The 21,970-nt window shown below is 42.4% G+C and overlaps 1 protein-coding gene and 1 long non-coding RNA gene across 2 annotated transcripts in view; one reads left to right on the top strand and one right to left on the bottom strand.

The window, feature by feature from the left end:
- The window catches only part of htra1b (HtrA serine peptidase 1b), a 55,577-nt gene extending 33,808 nt beyond the window's left edge, over positions 1-21,769 (top strand). Inside the window, exons 9-10 of the mRNA XM_034227541.1 lie at positions 3,211-3,306; positions 21,053-21,769. Coding sequence (XP_034083432.1) covers positions 3,211-3,306; positions 21,053-21,221 — 265 coding nt within the window. The 3' untranslated portion in view covers positions 21,222-21,769. The remainder of the gene's footprint in view (positions 1-3,210; positions 3,307-21,052) is intronic.
- LOC117553548 lies at positions 14,044-18,155 on the bottom strand. Its single transcript, XR_004570157.1, has 3 exons — positions 18,104-18,155; positions 14,787-14,896; positions 14,044-14,382 (listed from the first exon to the last, which is right to left on the bottom strand). It is a non-coding gene; the product is annotated as an uncharacterized LOC117553548 (long non-coding RNA).
- Positions 21,770-21,970: the final 201 nt, after the last annotated feature.

Here is a 21,970-nt window from a genome sequence, read left to right as displayed (position 1 = left end):
CTTCGTAGTTCAGGCCTCTGTACTACGAATCCAGTTCAACATACCCTGGATATGTTTGAGTTACCGTATATGACTTAACTAACCCAAAACAAACGCGATCTCGCTAAGCGGTCCTACGATGCTGGTTACCAACTCGGTAACTCAAGCCAGGGTTTCTCTGTCCGGCTGAGTGCGCGTTCACATGAAAGGGGCGGGGTTAGCAACATTTGACCAATCACAAACATGGACAAGCGTACTGACAGCGCAGCGTCATACTTCCTGAATGAAAAGTGAACTATAATATTAGACAAATATGAAGAAGTTAAACTTTAAACATCCATGACTTAAACACTTTATCCAGGATAAAAGCTTGAATGCGTACATTAACAGGTTTATGACTTTAATTACATTTGACTCAAGTGTTTCGTCAACTTAATGTGTTGTTTAAAATAATACTTCTGCATACAGTCTGTGACAATGTAAGTTACATGGCCAGATACGGCTCAAGAAGCTGACTCAGATAAGGTAATATGATACATTATGATGTGATATGAATGTTAATGGGATACACATCGACGTCTGCACTCACAGTGCCACGGACTGTACGTAATGTTACTCTGATCCGGTTACTTATGTTGTGGCAGATATTTAAGTAAGCTTTCTTAACGCTAATGTTATATTAGTCAGATTGCTCTGAAGACGGGAGGTGATATTCTATTAATTTTCACTTTATAATAATAATTATAGTTTGGATTTATATAGCGTCTTTCATGAGACCCAAGGTCGCTTTACAACGAAGAACAGGGCAGAACAAACATAACAAAACAAAAAGGCAGTCAGACAACCAGTCAGACAGACAAAACAACAAATAGATTAGGGGCCAAAGGCCTTAGGATGTTGCGGATCTCGGCAGGGAGAGCGTTCCAGAGGGTGGGGGCTGCCACACTGAAGGCTCTGTCCCCGAAAGTTCGCAGTTTGGTGCGGGGGGGTGGTAAGCAGGCCAGAGTCTGAAGACCGCAGGTTCCGGGGTGGGGCATGGAGGGACTTGTATGTAAGGAGGAGGATTTTGTATGATATGTGGGACTTGACCGGCAACCAGTGGAGGTGGATGAGGGTGGGAGTGATGTGCTGCCACGGCTTTGTATTTGTGAGTACCCTAGCAGCACCGTTTTGGACATACTGGAGCCTGTCCGGGGTTTTGTTGGGAACCCCAAACAGGACACCATTGCAGTAGTCCAAGCGGGAGGTGACAAACGCATGGACTAGGGTTTCGGCAACCAACTCCGAGAGTGACAGTTGGAGTCTTGCAATGTTCATTAGATGGAAAAAGGCCGATTTGGTCACAGACTTGACGTGGGAGTAGAGGGGAAGGGTGGAGTCGAGGATGACACCCAGGTTGCGGGCTTCAGGAGATGGGGAGATGGAGCAGCCGTCAACCTCGAGGATGAAGTCACCAACCTTCTGGAGCAGCGCCTTGGGTGCCACAACCATGAGCTCTGTTTTCCTGCTGTTTAGTTTGAGATAGTTGGAGGACATCCATGCTTTGATGTCATGCAGGCAGTTGATGAGAGACTGAGGGGGGAGCTGGGAGGATGGAGTGGTGCTGAGATACAGTTGGGTATCATCAGCGTAACAGTGGAAATTGAGTCCATGATGTCGGATGATCTGGCCGAGGGGGAGCATGTAAATGGTGAACAGGAGGGGGCCAAGCACAGAGCCCTGGGGTACACCGTGGTGGACTGGGGCCGGGGGTGAATTTGAGCCATTGATGGAGAAAAACTGTTTCCTGTTATGGAGGTAGAATACGAACCAAGACAGCGCTGTGCCAGTGACACCTAGGATGTCTGAGAGGCGGGTGAACAGTCAGTAGATTTTTGCCGGCCGTCTTTCCTGCAACGGCAGTTTTTCTGTATCCTCCTGTAAGATGACTTGATAGCTTTAAACTCTGCACACTGAGCTCTGATTGGTCAGCATGCGGTGCTTTCACTGAGTTGATCTCTTTTATCCTGGAACCTAAACTTCTCCGGAGCAGGTTTGCCATTCTGCATAAGTTACCATGGAGATCTACCCCGGTAAGAAGAGAACCAACGTCGTAGGACCGGAAACCCAGAGTTTACCCTGAAGTTACCTCGCTAAGCGAAAATCCGGCTTCATAGTACAGGCCTCTGCTGTCTAATGACATGATAAATAGGAATGCAATTCAACATGCCACCTACGCCTCTGGAGTTACAGTAGGAAACGCCTCAGAAGTCCAAAAACAAGCTTTACTTTATGACAGCATATACATTTCAAAGAGGGATAAAAGTATATTATAAAAGCAATGTATAAAAAGCAATATTTGTTACCATACTAATTAATTTCATAAAGCATTTTATAACTTTAAAGATTGATTTATTTTTATTTTTGTAGCCATCTCTTTCACTATTACTACATTTTTTTGCCAAATGTATCATTAAATCATAGGGCCGTTGCAAGCAATGACCATTTGAGGACATTGCCATGACATTACATGTTTCTGATCTTGATTTCTATTATTGCTAAAAAGATAATAATTGTAGTAGATTTCGCCTGATGAATTGTCATTTTTTAGATGTTGAAGAGTGCTTTCAACACCCAAGAAAGTTTTCTTATGATATTAAGTACACATAAGCAATGTACTTATACATACAACTGTTATAAGTTCATTTTAAAAGCTTTTTGGTTATTGCTTTTTAAATGTTTACTGTGACAGAGATTGTGTGTCTCTGGAAATGTGCGTTGTAAACTGAAATTAACTGACAGAATTGGCTGCCTGGGTAGTACAAAATAAATTCCAAAATCTGTAAACTGTTATATTACACAATTTGATTTTGTTGTCTGTTTTATAGTTTATATTATTATTCGGCCTGGTTCTTCAAGAATATTAAAATAGTGGTAGTCAGGGATTAAAAAAAATTGCCTGATGCTGTATAATTTGGGCTTTCTGTGTAGACATGGATCTAGTTAGCTAGTGGAATCTGTCAAACCTGAAGAACACGATAAAATATGTGTACCAGTTAACGGCAATATGCTTCATTAAAATCAGACCAGTTGTAGTTGCAGCTTTTAAAAGCTTGACATTTGCCAGAGTGTCATAATTAATCAGAGCGATGATTTATATGTTGGAATTTAAAATGAGTCACAGTGCATCATCCCTTCAGGTTTCATTAAGAGCTTGTGTTTCGGCTGTTTGTCTCTTCTCTCCTCCACCAGGCTGGCTAAGGAGCTGAAGGAGAGGCAGTCAGACTTCCCAGATGTCACCTCCGGGGCGTACGTCATCGAGGTCATCAGCCGGACTCCAGCCGAGACGTGAGTGCTTCGAACATTTCATTACCAAATTATCTGCTGTTCACTTCCCAATATGCAGAAGTAACTAAGTACATTTAGTAAGTTCTGTACTTAACCTCTTCTACACCGCACCCCCGATACCGGGGGGAAAAACGCGTCATCTGCAGGAAACAGCGTCTGAGGGCATCTTAATATTTAATAAACTATAAATGTTTTATATCCATGTAACGGGAAGAAACTCAGCTAACTGATCTTTTTTCATTTTTTTTTTCATAATCCACAAAACTAGCACTGAGCCTATGAATTAGCCACGAGCGAAAAATGCTAACGCCGTGTTGCACAGAAACTCACTCATAACACCATGATTACTTATCGTAGCTGCACGTCCAACCCATCGATCTGATCGTGAGATGACACAGAATCGATGGGTACATACATCAACTCGCGAAGATATTAACAAGAACAGACATCAAAACATGTGGCGCTAGGTAGCTAAAAACGACAACATGGCTCACCTTGGTCGTTGTCTGGTCAAAAGTGGTCTTCAATGGCATTAAAACGATAAAGACACTGCTGAAGTTAATCCATAGGTTAATCCAATGTGTCTGTGATGATTTGATTTCTGATAATCCAATAGCAATAAAAAAGCAATAAACCTGCTTTTCCGTTTCCAGATGTCAGAGCGAGAGATAGGTTCACTCTGATGCAAAGCCCCCACCTTCTTTTTTTTACCATGTGTGTGTATGGGTAAATTCCCCTTCGATTCTATTGGCTCTAACGGTCAAAAAGAGATGTCAATCACCAAAATCGACCAATGGGTTCCAGAGAAACGGTAAAAACGCCCATTTCCACCCAAATCACCTCAGAGGTGGAGTTTCTTTTGCTAAACCTCTCTAAAAAGGTCAAATGTCACTTGTTTTGCATCAATCTTGATACAAGGTACTTATTATATGTTGTACTTTGGATTCCTAAAGCTTTTAGTCTACCTTACCATCATCCAAGGGTAGTTTTCACTATAAGTAAAACATTATTTTTGGACGGACACTATCATTTACAGTTTTTTACTATGTTCAATCTGAATTTTCTTAAAAAAAACATCTATATTGATTCTGACTCTTCTACATCCAACTCACAGGTTTATCATTACTTTGAGAAAAAAGATTATTAATTTAACCCTTTTAGAAGGGAAGATATGGTCATTTGTTCTGGGAATGTCATTTTCGAGCCTGAGACCTGAAAAAACAGGCTCAGGGCTTAACAGGTTAAGTACAATTTTGAGGTACGTATTTCCATTTGATGCTTCTTTATACTTCTATTCCGATACATTTAAAAGGGAAAAAAGGAAAGTTTACTCAAGTACATTTACTAAACTGTTTTAGCTACTTCTAACCAGTGTTGTAGTCAATTTTCGAGTCAGAGTCACTCGAGTCCCCACTCTTCGATTCGAAGTCTAAGTCTGAGTTACCTAGGAAGAGTCCGATTAGAGCCCGAGTCCGAGTCATCATTGCCTGTGCTTGATGCGGAGTCCAAGTCCGAGTCACCTAGGAAGAATCAGAGTCCAGTCCGAGACCGAGTCATCATTACCTGTGCTGCTCAAGTCCGAGTCCAAGTGTCTCTGCACATCTTCAGACTGAGAAAAGCCTGGGCGCGGTACGGGAACTCGACTTACACACGCCCGGCAGAGTACATCCGGACTCGAGACAGAACTTGCTCTAGTCCGAGTCCAAGTCCGATCATCAATGTTCGAGTCAGAGTTCGGGTCCGATTTCGTGTCCAATTTTGAGTCAGAGTCGATCACTACACAAATTTGAGTCAAGTCACGAGTCCTGAAAATTGGCACTGGAGTCCCCAAAGTCTGCTTCTGAAACAATGCATTTTTCAAAAGTGAACTAGTGGACCAACTCTTTAAGTCACAAAATAATCAAACTATTTATATATTTTACAAAAAGTCCACTAGAACTGTTTGTCAGCAACAGTAAAATGCTAATTGATGCAGCAAAAGTGTTTCTTATAATTATATACACACATAAAGGCAATCCTTCTGTACTATGATTGTTTTTACTTTTTACACTTTAGGTACTGATAATACTTCAATACTTTTACTTAAGTAAGATTTTGAATGCAGGACTTTTAATTGTAATGAAGTATTTTGACAATAATGCATTGGTACTTTTACTCAAGGAAAGCATCTGAATACTTTGTCCACCCCTGCAAATATGTCACATCAACAAACTGTATTTCCAAAATCCAGTAGAAGACATCTAATTCTGCATTCATCATCTGGAGTGAGTTCAATTTATGCCAGTAAAAGCACCATTTTGGATTCACTCTCAGTTATGAAGCTTGCAACATGTAACAAATAGAAAGGAGGGTGCATGCTCACTTCTGCTGAATTTACAGTATTTTGTTCCTGGAAAGATGTTTGGTATCCACATGAAAAGCTTGTTGACAACAAACCGCAGAGTTCCACTTGAGAAAGCAGCTGGCGGAGTTTGTTTTCTCATTGTGTGGTTAGTTATGGCACGCCGACAGGAGTCAGGATAATCCGATCTTACTGAAAGGGCATTTATTAGATGTGAACTCTCTTCGTGTGGAGACTGCAGGATGTGGAAAGTTCACTCCTGGTTTCAAAGCTGCTGTTTTGCCGGGATGAAGGCTGGCAGTGGAAGAAGAGTTCTCCCACCCAGACTGTCCAACTCTCTCTGGCACAGAGGAGAAACAACCTTATAGTTCTTAGTCGTGCAAACTCTGATTCCTCTTTGGGTTCAACTCATTGAATTTCAATCATGAGAAACGTATTTAGCTTAAAGAAACATTTATTGACATGTGCACAAGGACATGGAAATGTGAATAGTCTTTGGCAAATATAATTTTAATTAATATTGCAGCCATACAAAACCGCATGTGTTTTCTAATTATCTTTTTGCTATTTTTGAAAACATTTTTTAATGGAGCCTGTTATGTATGTGTCACATCAGGTGTGACTGTGCCTTTAAGATGGCACCGGGAGTTTGGGGATGTGTGAACCGGACACAGTTAGTTGTCGTTCTGTTGTCATGGCAGCGTGTGGAATAACGTGTACAATAAACGGTCAACCTAAATGTTGTAGTCCATAGTCCAATATATACGACAGAGCCCATTGTATTGCTTTCCTTGAAGAAATGTACAAGCCCCTCACCTATGTCATTTTACAATCTGTTATTTTCAATACTTACCAGTTAAATCAGTACATGTTGAGTGTTTTTAAGTTCTCCAATATTTCCTTTTAATACCTTTAAATGCAGCATTATCCATTCTTGCATCTTAAGCCCCGGCCACACGAGGACGATAACGCAAACGGACCGCAATCGTTATCAAAAAAGTCTTCCGTCCACACGCAACAGGCACCAGAAACGTGTCCGTTCACACGAGACCGCTCGAAAGCGCTGTAGTACATATGCCAGGCCTGTAAGTGGCGCTGTAGTCCTGCCACAAAAGCAGCGAAGAAGACTTCCCGCGCATGGTTGCCCTTCTGTTTATTCTCCGCTGTGGACGCTCTGGCTCTTTTTCTCCCTCCTCGAGGCAAGCGTTTGCTCCTGTTGTAAATCTCTCAGGTAGTCCACCAGCAGATGAAAAACACCCACCTCTCCGCCTCTTCCAAGGGACGAGGGGACCATGCAGCAGAGTTTCAGTTAGATTTTTTTTCGGCGGTCAACATGTCCGTTAAAGTTTAAATCCTCCGGACAAAATTAGAAAAGTGCCGGTCAAAGGTCTTCTTTGTTATTTATTGAGCCCGTGTCATGGCCATTTCTGCTGATCATAATTCCATTGTTGAGGTATACTAAAATAGATTTATACTGTGCAATTTTCCAAACTCACATTGGTTTCTCATACAGCATCTCTGTATAGTATGTGTATTCACTCTTGTTACGCCCCTCTCTACGGGTAGAGAGAAACAACATACACCAGTGTGGAATTGGTAATTATTATATGTATTTATTATAATAATAGAGGTAACAAAATAATAAAGGCGTGCAGCCTGGCATAAACAAAGTGCCAAATACCGATTACTAACAATCAACAGAAAGAGGACTCCAAAAGGGAGTTTTACAAGTTATACACAGTATAGAATAATACACAAAAGGGAAACAAAAACCTCACTTCTAACGTGGTATACGTAACTGAAAAGGGCTGTACAAAAACACAACTGCTAGTAATCGACAGGCGCTAACCGCTAAGCTACCCTGGATCCTACTTAGACAATTACACGGCAATATCTTACTAAACACAGAAGCAATGGTTTTAACACGCTGCTAAACAGTAGAGGTTTAACACATAACACAAAAGGCACTAATCGTCAAACAAACGGGTAAATGCACCAAGAGGCTAGAGGCGTCTGTCCCACATCACAGAGCCTCCCGAATGATCTCAGTTCACGGCCTTTGCACTCCTCCCCCGGAAGATGTGCTGGATGTATGCAGGGATTGGAGGACGTTGATCCAATCACCTCTTCGGAAACGATGGCGGGACAGCCAATGACATCACAGGAACCGCACAGCTCATTTACATACACACACAAACAGAGTTTGTCACACACCAGGAAGCCAGCGGCTGTAACACCCCCTCCCTTAAGACAAAACCCCACAGGGTTTTTGTGAAACCATACCTTGTACCATAACACACAACAACCGTAGAACACAACAAACACAGAACACATCACTACAGTCTGGACAAGGCATCTGCGAACACGTGCTCTGAACCCTTTTTGTGTCGGATTTGCAAGTTGTAGTCTTGGACGATCAGAACCCACCGCATGAGACGCTGGTTGTGGTTGTACATGCGTGACAGAAAAACGATGGAGTTGTGATCGGTAAACACTGCAACTGGCAAAGAACTGGATCCGACACAAACTTCAAAGTGCTGGAGAGCTAACAAGAAAGCAAGGGTCTCCTTTTCAATAGTAGAGTACCGGACCTGGTGTTTGTTAAACTTACGGGAGAAATAGCAGACAGGATGATCAACTCCATCAGCATCCTCCTGCAGTAGAACAGCACCGGCCCCCACTGCACTGGCATCCATCTCGAGTGTAAAGGGCTTAGAAAGGTTGGGAGCGGCGAGCACAGGGGCGTGACTTAAGAGAGTTTTTACACACTCAAATGCATGTTGGCACTCAGAGGTCCAAACGTAGTCCACCTTGGGACTTATCAAATTAGTTAGTGGTTGGGCTACAGTGGAAAAATTGCGGCAAAAACTGAGATAATAGCCTGCCATACCGAGGAAACGGCGGAGGTCACTCCGGGTGACGGGCACAGCACATTCAGCCACCGCAGCAACCTTAGCTTCCACGGGTCGGACTTGGCCTTGCCCAACCTGCTTCCCTAAATAAGTGACAGTGACTTTACCAAACTCACATTTGGCCAGATTTAGGGTAAGTGACGCCTGTGCGAGGCGGGTGAATACTTGCCAAAGAATCTGCATGTGCATCTCTCAGGTGGGTGTGTACATGATGAGGTCATCCATCTACACGTTACAGTTACTTATACCTGACAAGACGGTATTCACCAACCTCTGGAAAGTGGCAGGAGCGTTACACATGCCAAAAGCCATGACTGTGTATTGTAGGAAACAAGCAGGCGTAGCGAAGGCGGAGATTTTTGAGGCACGGTCTGTTAAAGGTACCTGCCAGTAACCTTTAAGCAGATCCAGCTTGCTAACATATTTAGCGGAACCTAAGTTATCGATGTCATGTTTTATCACAGTGGTTTGTGTCGGGACAAGGCATGAGAAACAAGCCACTAACTGAGTTATGTCATGCTGTTGCCCCTCCTGCAGATTATTTAACGTCTTTATCATCTCAGAGTTACATAATCGGGCACCCGGCTGATGATGTGAACGCATCACCAAACCGTCGTCAGATGGACCGGAACTATCTGTAACTATCAACGCGGAAACAGCGACTCTTTCATTATCCAAGCCTGCAGGCTGGCTATCAGCGGCGGTGCGAGAATGGTAAAGCTTTAGCATATTGACATGACAGACACGCGTTTTACATGGGATAGGCAATAGTGCAAGGACCTTATCACCTATTTCGAAGTGCCTATGGACAGCGGCACGGTCATAATTACACTTCATAACGGCTTGAGAAGCGGAGAACGACTCTCTGGCGAGTGAGTTTGCCCGGTGCAAACGCTCACGAAACTGACTAACGTAATCTAATACGTTCTTATCTGGAGGAGAACTAACCGAGAGAAACTCATCGTGTAGGATTTTAAGTGGACCGCGGGGCGTGTGGCCGAAAACAAGCTCTGCGGGACTGAATCCTAACGATTCCTGAATAGCTTAACGGGCTGCGAACAAAACGAAGGGGATTCCCTCATCCCAGTTTTTGTTTGTTTCCATGCAATATTTTCGCAGCATACTTTTTAGTGTCTGATGCCACCGTTCTAACGCACCCTGTGACTCTGGGTGGTATGCACTGGATATAACGTGTTTCACCTGCAGTGTTTGAAGGACCTGTTTGAACAGCTTGGACTTAAAGTTTGTCTCTTGGTCGCTCTGGATTACACGCGGGATTCCAAACATGGAAAACAACTTTGTCAAAGCCTTGACTACGGCGGCGGAAGTAATGCTGCGTAGCGGAATAGCTTCAGGGAAATGAGTGGACGTACACATTATGGTGAGTAAATACTGTTGACCCTTTTTTGTACGTGGTAGAGGGCCAACACAATCTATTAACACCCTGTCAAATGACTCACCTATGGCAGGTATAGGATGTAACGGAGCCTGAGGAATGTTCTGATTAGGCTTACCGACAACCTGACACACATGACAGCAGTGGCAAAAGTTAGAGACATCCTTCTTTAAACCTGGCCAAAAGAAATGATTGTGGATGATCTGATATGTTTTAGTCACGCCCAAGTGTCCTGACCATTGGCTTTCATGGGCTACGGATAGTACATGTTGACGGTAGGGTGCTGGCACAACTACCTGATGCACTACACTCCAGTCGGCTTCAGCAGTAGCAGTGAGGGACCATTTACGCACAAATATCTCTTTATCCAGTACATAAGCTACCTTCTCACCCCTTGCTTTGTCATTACTCACCACCTGCTCGAAACACTTTACAAGCGTCAGATCCGCCCTCTGCGCAGCGAGTAAACGCTCTCAGGTTACCTATGGCGTTATATTTGTGCCTCTATCCTGAGCACGCAATGAATATGGGCTCAGAACAGTCTCATAATACACACATGCACACAGAAGGATTCACACTTGTATTTCCAGATCCACACTTGTGTTTTTCAAAGCACACACAAATGTGTTCCGTTTCATATACATGTAAATAAAATCCAATTACAGAAAAAAGTTTTACATATGTATTTTTGATCCTCACATATTAGTTTTCCATTTAAAACCTCTGAACCTGCAAACACAAACAGCTTTCTGTGCACGGATCGCTGTGCATTCGTGTGTGGGTTTTTTTAGACTCCCCTGACGGTCACCCGATTCGTACTTGTAATTTTTTCTATCTATAGCCAATCAGATGTCTCCTTCATTCTAAGCCAATCACATGAGCGCGCCCCCACGAGGGTATGATTTCTTGCGTTCATGACGTAGCGCTTCATATACGCATTTTGCGCTGTCCGGTCAGCTCGCTAAACAGAGGGCGGAGCATCAGGTGATTATGCAGAGCTGCGTGTCTCCATCAGACTCAGCAGCTGATCTGATCTCTCTCTCGCGTCCGGTTACACTTCACTCGCGTTTATGTCCATATCGATCAGATCCAGCTCTCCTGATCGGCCTTTATAGAGAGCACCGATCAAACTATTAAGAGCCGATAATGACCCGCGGGGCTCCCCCCGTTGACAGTTCACTGTCTAGCACTGGCTTCGTAGTGCACTGATCGATTAGGCTAAGCTAACCTGTAGCTGCTCCCTCCACACTCACAACAACTTCATACAGACATAAATAAAGCAGCTGTATTCGCCATACAGGAAACACACATTTAAAACGGTTTTGCCTGCCGTTTTTGTGTACACAAGCATTCATCAAGTTTGGAAAGTGGCGCTGTACCTTAATAATATAAAGGCTTGTATTTGCGTGCATTTCCTATTCGGAAAGTGGCGCTGTACTGAGAGTGGAGGTGTCCTGAGATTAGCGCCTGCAGGTAGGCTCCATGGACCTGTCAGCTCCGGACTGCGCAAAATGTGTACATGAAGCGCTACGTCATGAATGCAAGAAATCTATCCTCGTGGGGGCGCACTCATGTGATTGGCTTAGAATTGAGGAGACATCTGATTGGCTATAGATAGAAAAAATTAGTACGAATCGGCTGACCGTCAGGGGAGTCTCAAAAAACCCACACACGAATGCACAGCGATCCATGCACAGAAAGCGGTTTGTGTTTGCAGGTGCAGGGGATTTAAACGGAAAACAAATATGTGTGGATCAAAAATACATATGTAAGACTTTTTTCTGTATTTGGATTTTATTTACATGTATATGAAACGGAACACATTTGTGTGTGCATTGAAAAACACAAGTGTGGATCCGGAAATACAAGTGTGAATCCTTTTGCGGATCATGAAATACAAGTGTGAATCCTTCTGTGTGCATGTGTGTATTATGAGACTGTTCTGAGCCCATAAATGAAACATGTTGAGCATAGAAAATGCTATTGAGCGCGCACTTGAACATTTTTGAGCACAGAGAAATATATTTTCTCTCATAAAACTCCTGCTCCGCGCGCAAGCAGACCGCTGCACGCGCTCTCTCTTCCCCGCTCGCTCGACCTCTCCAGCCTGTGCGCGCTCAGCTTTGCCTGCGCTCGCTCAAGTTGTCACAGCGTTACAAATGTGCCACAAAACCAACCAATCGGAGAACTCGAGAAGGTCAATTCTGATTGGCTGGTCCAGCGCCATGTAGAGAGAAGAGTTGCGACAGCGGAAGTCCAAAATGCTTGATCATCACGTGGTTCAGAGAGACTCAGAAAGTTCCAGGAAGTTCGTGGCGGGCCATTTGAATCACGATTTGAATGCATTGATAACAGGATAGAAATGACATTTTTGGTAATTAGTGGTCAATAAAGGTTTTGATTTGCAATATGTATACAACATATCGATATGTGTATGTAGTTACATACATTTACATTACATGCATTTTTTTTAAGTAAAATTTACTAATATTTGAGGATTAAGATAAAATAAGAAGTACTTTATTAGGGAAATGTTTACGCTGCAGCAGCAAAAGACAAGGAGGCATTGTACATTAGACAGTTAAAAGACTAGAATTAAACAATCGAAAATGTAAACATCTTAAATAGAAATAACATAGCATTACAACGTAGAAAGTAGAAAATATACATAGTGTGAACAGCTATCTTACCTGTTAACATATACATGTTAGGCTAACGTTGCCTTGGTTAGAGCCTGTTGCTGTTGTTTATTGCTTTGAATTCTTTAAAACAAATAGTATCTTCTTAAACCTGTATGGTAGTCAGGAGCATCACATCCTAATGTTTATTGATATATTTAGAGGGAGGGAAGGAAGGTTTCAAAATTCTGATTACATTTCTACCATTTCTTTAATTCATGGTGGTTTCAGTAATCCCCTGGTCATTGAGGACACAAGTAATCTAAAGTACTAATGTAATCTTTATGACTTTCAGAAAGGACAGGAGACCCACAGGTGCCTATCAATGATTGTCAACTGACAGCACAATGAGTCAAAGCACTAGCAGCAGCAGCATGATGATGATGTTAAATGTGTTGTTTTAGGAACATCCATTGTAAATAAATGGAATTCAATACACATTGAATAGCATGTCATGCCGTTTGTCTGTGCCTTTTCCTCTGTGTTGTCCTGGCATATAGTCTCCCCCATGGTTTACTGTGCTGCCTGGGGATGCTCCAAGCGCTCAGAGAAAGGAGTACACATGTACAGTAAAGTTTCCCCACTGACACAGAGAGGAGGAAAGAATGGCTGGCTCAAGTCAGCAGGAGCAATTTAACCATCACAAAAGACAACAACAGCAACAACAACATATGTGAGGTAATCATATTTTTCACAAAATGAAGACTTAATGTCTGTTTAATCAAAATAAAGAACAGGGAGAGGCTTGCTAAACTCTGGGAGTTGAGACTCGGGTGCAGGGTGAGGGTCTCATTGCAGGTCTTCAGGCTCCATTGAATCCCCCTGGGGTTCTTGTGCTGAAAGAGGGAGACAGGAGAAAGGGTTAGATACATCTAGCAACCTATAGGATGGGAAATTGCTGACCTATTTTAAACTTACCTTGTGTTTTCACTCTCACTTAAGTCCCTCTTTGCCATCAATCCAAAACCAGCTGAGCTGCAACATAATACAGACAGGTAATAATCAACAGAATCACAAGGACATTATATGGCTCTGCTAAAAACACTCACCCAGAAGTTACGTTTTTGTTTACTGTTTGGAAGTCTCAAATATGCACTCTAAATCCATATCAATAGCGATGTATCACAAAAATAGCTCTCTTCCTTATTATTGTGTAACGTTCGTTAACTATATTATACTAGCTTGAACTCCAAAATGGATATCCTCATTTCACCACCTCCACCCACTACAATCACACGCCCTAATGTTATATTTAACTAATATGTAACTCCCTCCACCCCGGATAAAAGCACGTTAAGAAGCCCCTTTTCTCTAATTCCACAACGTTGGAAGAAATAACATTAAGAGAACGGATTAATAGGCTGTTCATGGTTAACGTGTGTTGCTAACTTTATCCGGTATCCTAGCCTCATCTGTCCGGTTGAAAATTAACGCAAGGTCTATGCCCATTGTAGAACAGGAAACAGAAGTTGGTCCAGGTTCTGGTCAACCCAAAATTGTGATAGAGAGAGAAACATGTTTTGTCATTCTGCCACCTCTAATGCTTACAGCAAGTAATCAATATCTCCGAAGGGTTCATGTATATGTAGGCTACGGTTTGTTAGCGGTTTGCTTAAACTACCCTTATAGCTATGTTGTCGGCTAGCAAACTCAGGCATTGCAAACAATAACGTGATATCAGAAAACTAGAAATGTATAACTCACCTGACACTGTGGCGTACTATTCTCTTCATTTGAGTCAGTCATGTCCTGTAAATGTCAACGATAGATGTGTAATAAGAACGTCAACAGCCTGATGGCAACCGAAAATCCCTCTCTCATCTCAGATAGAAGATATGATTGGAGACGACCAGCCAATCAGAATTGACCTTCTCGAGTTCTCCGATTGGTTGGTTTTGTGGCACATTTGTAACGCTGTGACAACTTGAGCGAGCGCAGGCAAAGCTGAGCGCGCACAGGCTGGAGAGGTCGAGCGAGCGGGGGATAGAGAGCGCGTGCAGCGGTCTGCTTGCGCACGGAGCAGGAGTTTTATGAGAGAAAATATATTTCTCTGTGCTCAAAAATGTTCAAGTGCGCGCTCAATAGTATTTTCTATGTTCAACATGTTTCATTGCGTGCTCAGGATAGAGGCACAAATATAATGCCATAGTTACCGGGAGTGTCGAACCGTCAACAGCTAGGCCGGCAGGTTGCGCTGGCTCAGCGGCCACGTCAGGGGCAGGGGAAACCACAATTTCTGGCTTTTCCTCCGGCATCTTTTCATCTGAAAGCAATGTCCCAAACATAGTATCAGTTAGCGACACATCAGAGTCACTCTTACGCACCTGCGCGCGGGTGACCGCACAAATAGGGAAAATGTGAGCATTTGTTACCTCAGGCAATACAGACTGAGAAGAATCCAATATTTCAAGTGCAGGAGTTACTTTACCTCCTGCAATGTCATTTCCCATTAGGAAAACTATACCCTGTATAGGTAATGCGATAATTCCCACAGCGACAGGGAAAAATCCAGTGATTAACTTTGATTGTACATGTACATTGTGTACGGGCCGGGGCACATCTCAATGCCACATAATATCGAGCCATACCCACATGCTGATTGTTCGGAAAATGGCAGGGCAGATGCAACAATCACTGACTGTGAGCCTCCAGTGTCTCGTAGAATGCGTACGGTTCTCTGATCGTCCGACTCACCTGTTAACGATATCAATCCATCGAACACAAAGTGCTTAAAACAGGGATCTATCTCCTCATCATTGTCAGATGCGGAGATACTGGGTGACTCTGTATTAATTAAGCCGATGCCTTTCGGCCGGGTCATGTTTTGTGGCTGCTCCTTACGTTTTAGAACTGCACAATTAGCAATGATGTGTCCAGGCTGGTGACAATAGTAACACTCTCTCTCCTCTTTGTTCATTGTATACACTTTCACTGGCTGACCAACAGGTGCACCTGGCATACGGCGAGATTTCTCAGCAACAGCCGGGGAAAACACCGACTTATGGGTTAACACGTATTCGTCAGCCAGTACAGCAGCAGCAGAGAGAATTTACTTTTTGTTCGTTTATGTATCCCACGATGCGATCAGGCAAACCCCTCTTAAATTCCTCCATAAGGATTAATTCTTTCAAAGCAGAATACTCCGCAGCTTTACATGAATCAATCCACTTGGTGAACAACATTCCCTTTTCCCTGGCAAACTCGACATGTGTCTGATTAGGACCCTTCCTGTGGTTTCTAAATTTCTGCCGATAAGCTTCAGGGACTAACTCGTACACCCTAAGTATGGCACCCTTCACCAAGTCGTAATTTAGACTGTCCTCCAACGTAAGAGCAGCAACCGCTTCCTGCACTCTCCCGTGAAGTTTACGCTGAACTAACAGAGCCCAGGCCTCAGCTAAGAGATAGCTAAGATCAGCGCCATATAGATAGAATCTATCTATATGTCGCTGGCTAAGATAAGATAACTTTAACAAGATGCCTGTGTGCTTAGTACCAGGTTGTTATCATACCAGCAATGGGTCTTGCTCGTTCTTTCGCTTCCCGTCTGATGAAAGGACCAGGAGTGGCTGGATCAAGTTAGCTACCTAGCTAGTAGCTAGCACGTTAGTTAGCATTACAGCCTTGTCATTTATTAGCCTTAATTATGAATTAATATTAAGTAACCCAAAATGTTAAACAGTAAGAGTAGTAGTCATATTTCGTGAACCCTTTGAAGAGTACTGTCACCGGTGTGATCATTCTATAATAACCAAATTTAAGCCCGGGGGAGAAATGCTAACGCTAACGCTAGCATCGGCGATCACCGATCTTTTCTACTTCACGCTATCTGTACAAATGGTTGACATTCAACATTAAAAAGACCAGGCAGTTCAGAGAGGATCAAAGAAAGGAAGGCAGGCAGCTTTGCATGACATTCTTCTGGACGTGTTTCATTGTGGTGATAGTGAGGGTAGTCAATCGTTTTGTTGACAAGACAGTAGTGACGGCCATCTTGGTGACGTGTGTTATGCGAGACCAGAGATGTAGTTCATTGAGCGTTTCACACAAACAAATGTGTTACTTCACAGTTTTAAGACACTTTTTTTTTTTTTTTTACTTGCAAAATTATCTTTTAAATTGACAAACATCATATGTGTAATTCGTGGCACAATCTTTCTCTCTCCATTGGCTTCAATACATACTTTTTCCGAAATAAGGAGGTCCACTGGAAGGGGAGGGACTTCACCACTATAGCACCAGGAAGCCAACGGCTGTAACAACTCTCTTTTCTAAACGGCTTGTTGGAGCTCCTGCCCCCCTCTCCCTGTGAGCCCAATGTGCTCTGATTGGTCAGCTCGGCCACTCTGTTCTGATTAGTCAGCCACCAGAGAGGCTCCGCCCATGTCTAACACAGTGCTTTTTGCGGCTCTGAGCGGAACATCAGTTTTACGATGGCGTCGGTACAGCCGTATATGTTATACGCTAACTAACAGAACTGTACCTACAACTGTTGTTATTTAGGTGCACTTGTGGAAACGGCGCCATGATGCCTACCGAAGTGGAAAACGTCTGTTGCAAAGAAATTAGAAAGGTAGCCTAGCTGACAGTTACAACATTATGTAGCCAGCTAGCTGAAAACACCAACAGTAGCACACATTATATGCCAAGATATACACCATACATACCCCACACCCTGCAGAACCTCCATAACATGTACAGATTCGATTATAGACCTTTGAGGCGTAGAACAGAAGAAGAGTAAGTTATTTTTACCTGTAATAAACTACTAGGGGTGTAACAGTATACGTAACCGTACCGAAATTATTCCGGACCTCACCTCCTCTAGGGGGGTCCGGGGGGATGATTGGTCTGGTGTCTTGCCTCTGTTGCATTCACTGAACACGGGAAATTACAGTCCTGTCGTCCTCTCTAGTGTCTTGATTAGGTTCACGTAAAGCACGGTTAATGTATTATATTATGGAGGTAGAATAGTCCAGGGCTACAGAAAAAAATTAATACTTTTTTTTTGTATCTTGTCACTGAGGGCCCTCTTTGCTCAAGGGCCCCTGGGCACTTGCCCAGGTTACCCATATGGTTAATCCGGCCTTGCACACAGGCCATGGTGGCCGTAGGACGTACAATTATGTTCTGCGCTTCACGGCCAGACCGAGGGGCAATGGCCGTCATGGCCGCCGGTGAAAATCCTACCCTGGTCGCGACTGACCGTACGGTAAATCACCCGGAGTATACTGTCTATGAGTATTTTGTGTGTGAATGCAGACATTCTCCTGCTATGAGATACATGTAAGGCCATCTGCTGACATTGGAGTTGATATATGGAAACGCTAGCAACTTAGTTAGCCCAGTTAGCACTGTGTCAATGGCTTAGCAGCCCGAAAAACGTTTACCCATTTAATCAGTCGTGGTAGATACCTTGTTTGTTTTAAACATCAAAAATACACAAACATTAACAACAATGCATACTTACAGGTTGTGTACCCTTCTTCTTCTACTACTACTACTACTTCTTCTTCTTCTTCTTCTTCTTCTTCTTCTTCTTCTTCTTCTTCATCTTCTATTTTCTTTAATGGCGAATCGCTTCCACTTGGAGCATATATCGCCACCTACTGTTGATTTATTAAACGTTTATATTAAAACCTTGTCCTCAGACCAGTGTTTTTGAGGAACTTGAAGATCAGCTTGTTTACTTAATTTCTTGATTTACTTTCGTATATTGACTTGAAATCCATGTCCTTGATGTTATGTTGTTCCAGTGCAGTTTTCAGAATGAGTCTTTGTCTGTTATAATCCGGGCAGCTAAAAAATACATGATGTAATACACGTTGTACATCTAGTGACGGATTTTGGAACATTGATTCGATTTTTCTCATGGCAGTTAGACTCGAGAGACAAACCAGTGGACTTTATTTTTATTTTTAATCTGTGTCTGTCCATTTGGTGTAGTATTTGATCTAATATTACATTCGGATTATATATTAGTCACTTTCTTATGAAATGTCAGGTTTTAGGCCTTGATTTGAACATTCAATCCTGAAAATAAAAAATCAACCAGATTAATGTTTCTTTAATCCTAACCTGACTAGAGGTAAGTACATCTGTATAGGAAGACGAGTTAAGGGATAGAGGAGGAAAGGTTATGGTATAATTACAGAGCCTGTCCATTTATAAATTGAGGAAATCAATGTTAGTCTGTTAACCAAAATGCAGCCATCTGATAATGTACTATCTGTTATTAAAGATCAGAGGAAAACAACAGAACGAGAGGGGTAAATCCGGAAATAAAAATAAAGAAGCAAAGAGATTGTAGAGCAGTGAGAAGGAAAAAAGCTTGGTGTGTCAAATCATTACATTGCCAGTATTTTTCGTTGTTGTGAAAAAAAATCGCCCCCTCGGATTTTTTAACAGCCCCCTCAGTCATTTAATCCTGGAGCCGGGCCTGGTCCAAACAAAGTAGGAACAGCATCGTCCTTCAGTGTCCTACGCTGTGCATATCCGGCATGAATCGCTGCAATATTTACGAAGCTTTGGTCCGTGAAATGCCGCGCACACAGTACAATACCGGCTCGGACATCTGAAGGAACGGTGTTGACAAGAAATGTCAACCACTGACTTCGTCGTGGTTCTGCCCTCGGTAAGGCATACATTGAAGATTTCCCCTCACAAGACAGGAAACAGACCCTCGTTGGCATGACTGGAGTGGATACAGTTTTGAACTGAACCTGAGCTTCCAACAGTATGTATGTTCGGCTGGCAGAGGGTGCGGCCATAGCTCTGGGCGTGGTTACTGGGTATCCCTACGTCACGATACCCAGGAAGAAAACATTGGAAAATGAGAAATCTCCAACAAGGCGTTTTGGGGAGGTCTTTTCTACTCCCTAATCCCTACAGGGTCTACTTTGAGGGTTTTTGACTCTGCAGACCGTTTCCATGCATAAAAACCTTCATAACACACAAGGGGACGGGTAATAACCAGAAAAGCATGACATGGGACCTTTAAAACAAATGAATAACGATATTATAATAATAATAAAAAACTGAGCCTCTTTTCCTTCCCCTCTTCTGACAGCCCAGCAGCTGATCTCTGAGCAGGAGGGGTGGGGAAAGGCGGGGCTATTGCTTCAATGTTATCAGGAAATGATCATATCGGCGTAAACACAGAGCCGTTTGCCCCCCCCAGAGCTTTTAGTTTGCAGATCTACCCGCCTTGGGACCCGTTATCATTATCGTTTTCTGCGTTTACATGTCGGCTTCATGTGGCCGAACCGTCTATCTGATAGTGAACTGTAGCAGATACGACCGTTATCGTCCTCGTGTGGCCGGGGCTTTATCCTTCACATGAGGGACAGAAAGAACGAAACAGATATATACCTGTAATCAGCTGATTAGATGCAGCTGAGGAGTGAATACATGTAAAGCTATTGTTCCTGACTAAAGATACTCTTTGAGTTTGATAGAAATATGAATCACTCAGAGAGCAAATGCCTCTGCCATGGCTGCACTATACTCTAAATCTGGTACTTTTATTAATGAAAGGAAATGATTCATCTGTGTCTGGAAAAGATCTATATCAAACACACAAAACCACATGTGTCCCTTGATCCTCAGTTGTGGTCCACACGTGGCAGGTTTGATTCATTTAAGCATTGGAAATAGTTCATAAGACGATTGCAAAAATGGCCAAACCAAAATGCAACATCTGTTCAGGTTAATCGAAGGAAGAAATTATTTTGATTCTGATTAATCAATAACCATATCAAGTCCTAATGCAGATATGTTGTGGTCACTATTACATTTATTGGCCCTTTATCCATTTAAAAAAAGTCGCTTTGATGTAGCCTACAGACAGTAGAGGACAAAAATAGCTGCATTAAAAAAACACGGAGAAAATGTACATATATTAATATTAAGTAAACATTTTAGAAAAAATCCCTACTATTATGTAATTAATATAATGTGTTAATGTTAAATTGTATGAAAGATCACAATACGTAATTACTTTTCTGTACACTAAATGCCATATTGTTGTGTTTTTCTCTTCATTTATGTCAATTATGAACAACAACATGAATTATTTAATTAATAGATTTGGGTGTTATTTTGTGAAAAAAACATGTATTTATTTATTGGAAAATAGTTAAAGGTTGCTTTAGATTGCAAGCCTGATATAATACAATGCATGCTTTAATGTTGTTATGACCAAGGTATATAATGTGTTTTTTTCTTTTTAAAGAAGTTGAGGTTGAACTAAAACAAAAACTCATCTATTAACCAAAATGATAAAAAATGAAGAATGTAAATGTCCCTCATGATGCACTAGGCTTAATGCAATGCTGTGGAAATCAACCACACACTACAAATACCTAATATGTATGTGTTTTTGACATTATTTAACCTTTGCTCTCCTTCTTTGTGACAGTGCTGGCCTGCAGGAGAAAGACGTCATCATCAGCATCAACGGCGAGCCAATCGCCTCGGCCAGTGATGTCAGCGCTGTCATAAAGCGGGACGAAACGCTGAAAATGGTGGTGAGGCGAGGCAACGAGGACGTGATCCTCAGCATTGTCCCCGAGGATATCGAGCCCTGACCCCTCAGCTGTATGAGTGCAATCAACCCAACCAATCCCGAGCTGGCTCCGTGTTTTTCAACCAATCATGAACACTTTGGAAAACCAAGCAACCAATAGGAGTGTGCATCTGGGGCCACACCTACTGCATTTAAAAACGTTTTATTATTAGCCCAATTGCTACTCTTCTTCTTCTGTTAAACTCGCACATACCTTCCAAGTTCCGACTTTATGACCCTGGAACTGATGCTTCGACCCTTACGAAATACTTCTTATATTAGTTTATTTTCTGATCCCCATTTACTTTCACAGACCTTTTATGTCCAACTAACCCACATAGCTGCAAAAGGGATACTGCAGGTTACCGTAGTTCTGATCCGTTGTGTATGTCCTTGATGGAATATTTTTTTAATAATATTTTTTGTCTGTTTGTGTTTGATGACAATTTTTCCAAAAAACGAAATAAATGTTAGTTTTAAAAGTGTTGTCAGTCGACTTGATCTCGAAAAGGTTCTTTATGGAATTAACGATGTCCACGAAAACTTGATAAATTGTAAAGTTAGCAACCATTGGAAGTTAGTGTCGAATTTTGTAAAACTGATATTTTTACTCAGATTTTGTTAAAAGCAAAAGGAGAGAGAATATGCGTCTTAAATTCATCAAGTGGCCCGAAACATGACATGAATACATGTTTAAATAGCCCTATTATGCATTTGGGGTTTTCCTTCTCCTGTAGTGTGATAAATAGCTTTCAGTGCATGTAAATGGTC

Source organism: Gymnodraco acuticeps, unplaced genomic scaffold (genome assembly GCF_902827175.1).
Source record: "Gymnodraco acuticeps unplaced genomic scaffold, fGymAcu1.1, whole genome shotgun sequence".
NCBI classification, from domain to species: Eukaryota; Metazoa; Chordata; class Actinopteri; order Perciformes; family Bathydraconidae; genus Gymnodraco; species Gymnodraco acuticeps.
The sequence above is the reverse complement of the archived record's forward strand: the minus strand, read 5'-3'. Positions and strand labels throughout refer to the sequence as shown.